The sequence below is a fragment of the Cibotium barometz genome, chromosome 21 (assembly GCF_041138505.1).
Source record: "Cibotium barometz isolate CiBa-2024 chromosome 21, ASM4113850v1, whole genome shotgun sequence".
Taxonomy (NCBI): domain Eukaryota; kingdom Viridiplantae; phylum Streptophyta; class Polypodiopsida; order Cyatheales; family Cibotiaceae; genus Cibotium; species Cibotium barometz.
The window spans coordinates 47,275,746-47,277,671 of NC_141066.1; the positions used below are offsets into that span (position 1 = coordinate 47,275,746).

Consider the following 1,926-nt stretch of genomic DNA (forward strand, 5'->3'; position numbering starts at 1 on the left):
AAAAGGCACATCAATCAATTTTCTTCTTTACTTGCATATTGTGGGAATGGATGCGGAAAATTCAACACGGGTCTCTTGTTTCTTAAATCATTGTTTCGTGTACATGGAAAGTCTTGCGTTCCAAATTAATATCGTTGAATGATTCTTCATATTTTGAATAACGTTTTCCAAACGATGTTGAACTCTTGTGTCGCGAAGTTTCAAAAAAGTTAGAAGCTCCAAGGTGGTGGTTGGTAGTTTGCGTTAAATGGCTGCATGGGTGGGGTAGGATCAGCAAAACTCAGTACTTTGAAAAAGGAGGCCTGCATGCATCTCAGCTTATATAAACTAGAGTGCCTGTGAGCTTGCTTACATATATCCAAAGAACGTTCGATTTAGAAGCAGCAGCTATGGCTAGAGTGGCGATAATTGTGGCCGCGTGCTACTTCATCAGCTTCGGTAAGTGGCCGGCTTAGTAATTTGTGTTATAGTAGTGCGTCTGTGTATACTGCAGGTAATTTGTTTGTGAGTATACAATGCCGTATAGTACATGGATGGTAATTTGCGTGTATACTATGCAGCTATGATGAGAGCTGAGGCCACGACAATAACCATGCACAACAACTGCGGCTCTACCGTGTGCTTCAAGTACTGGGGGCCCAACAACGGCGTGGGCGGAGGGTGCTCGCAGCAAGGTGCCGGCGGCTCATGGCCGGTGCCCGTCGACTCTAGGTGGCAGGGTGCTACCTTTTGGACTATCACAGGCACAGGGTGCAGTGGCCAGGCTTGCAACACAGGGCCTCCCTCAGGGGTCACCCAATTCGAGATTACAGTAGCCGGCAGTGGCGGCAACGACTACTACGACGTCTCCAAAATTGGGGGCTACAATGGGGACATGACGGGGGTTCCCACCAACGGCAACTGCCCCACAGTCCAGTGCACTAGTGCCAACTCCGGCTCCTGCTACTACCCCGGAGGCCCCGATGAGACCAAGGCCTGCCCCACGGGAAGCACCGACTACAACGTCTACATGTGCTGATGACCTCCTTTTGGGGTTTAGGCTCTATGTCAATAAGTTCTGCCAATGACCTCCTCTGTATTTCGCACACCTGTGCATGACCGAACTTGAATAATGCGATGTCTCGCGTTCATTTATATGATAATGAACCTGTGTAATAATGTGATTAAGAAGTCCCTGAAAAATGATTCTCAAATGCTATCACATAAATAACTCTCCATTACTGCTCAAGAGGAGATGCTCAAGAGGAGAGTACCACATATTGCAGCACTGGTTATCATTTATTTACTTCAACATTACCAGAGCCTACTCTTAAACATACCCTCAGTCAGGCCTTAACTTTGAAGCAAAATTGTGCTTCAAGACCTTTCCAGGCTTCAAATGAATCCTATTAATTGGGTGTAAAGCTTCACAGTGAAGCGTTTGATATTTTTGAAAGCTTCAAAGGAAGCCTTATGTAAAGGTGCTTGGCTTCACATGCATATATATATATATATATACATATATCTATACATATATCTATATATATCTAGATATATATAGATATATGTACGTATATATATACATATATATATATATATGTATGTATATATATACGTACATATATCTAGATATATCTAAATATACTTATATATATATAGATATATCTAGATATATATATATACGTACGTGTATATATATATATATATATAGATATATGTGTATATATATATATATACATATATATCCAAGGTTTGAAGATATTTTTGTACTAAGGTGCATTAAGGTGCTTGTGCCTGCTCAACATCCAATGCTAGAGAGGGCTTTAAAGGTCTATGGTTCATGTGAGGTTGAACAAATAGTTTCATTTTATGGTTCACCTAAAAAGCTTAATGTTCAAGACTTCAATGCAGTGATTGATCCTGATGAATTCACGAGAGAGTTTGTAA

At 41.2% G+C, this 1,926-nt stretch overlaps 1 protein-coding gene across 1 annotated transcript; it reads left to right on the forward strand.

Annotated features, from left to right (window-relative positions):
• Positions 1–295: 295 nt before the first annotated feature.
• On the forward strand, positions 296–1,189 carry LOC147627260 (pathogenesis-related thaumatin-like protein 3.7). Its single transcript, XM_086816184.1, has 2 exons — positions 296–438; positions 561–1,189. Exons 1-2 carry the CDS (start codon positions 390–392, stop codon positions 1,016–1,018), a joined length of 507 nt encoding a protein of 168 aa, XP_086672310.1. The 5' UTR covers positions 296–389; the 3' UTR covers positions 1,019–1,189.
• Positions 1,190–1,926: the final 737 nt, after the last annotated feature.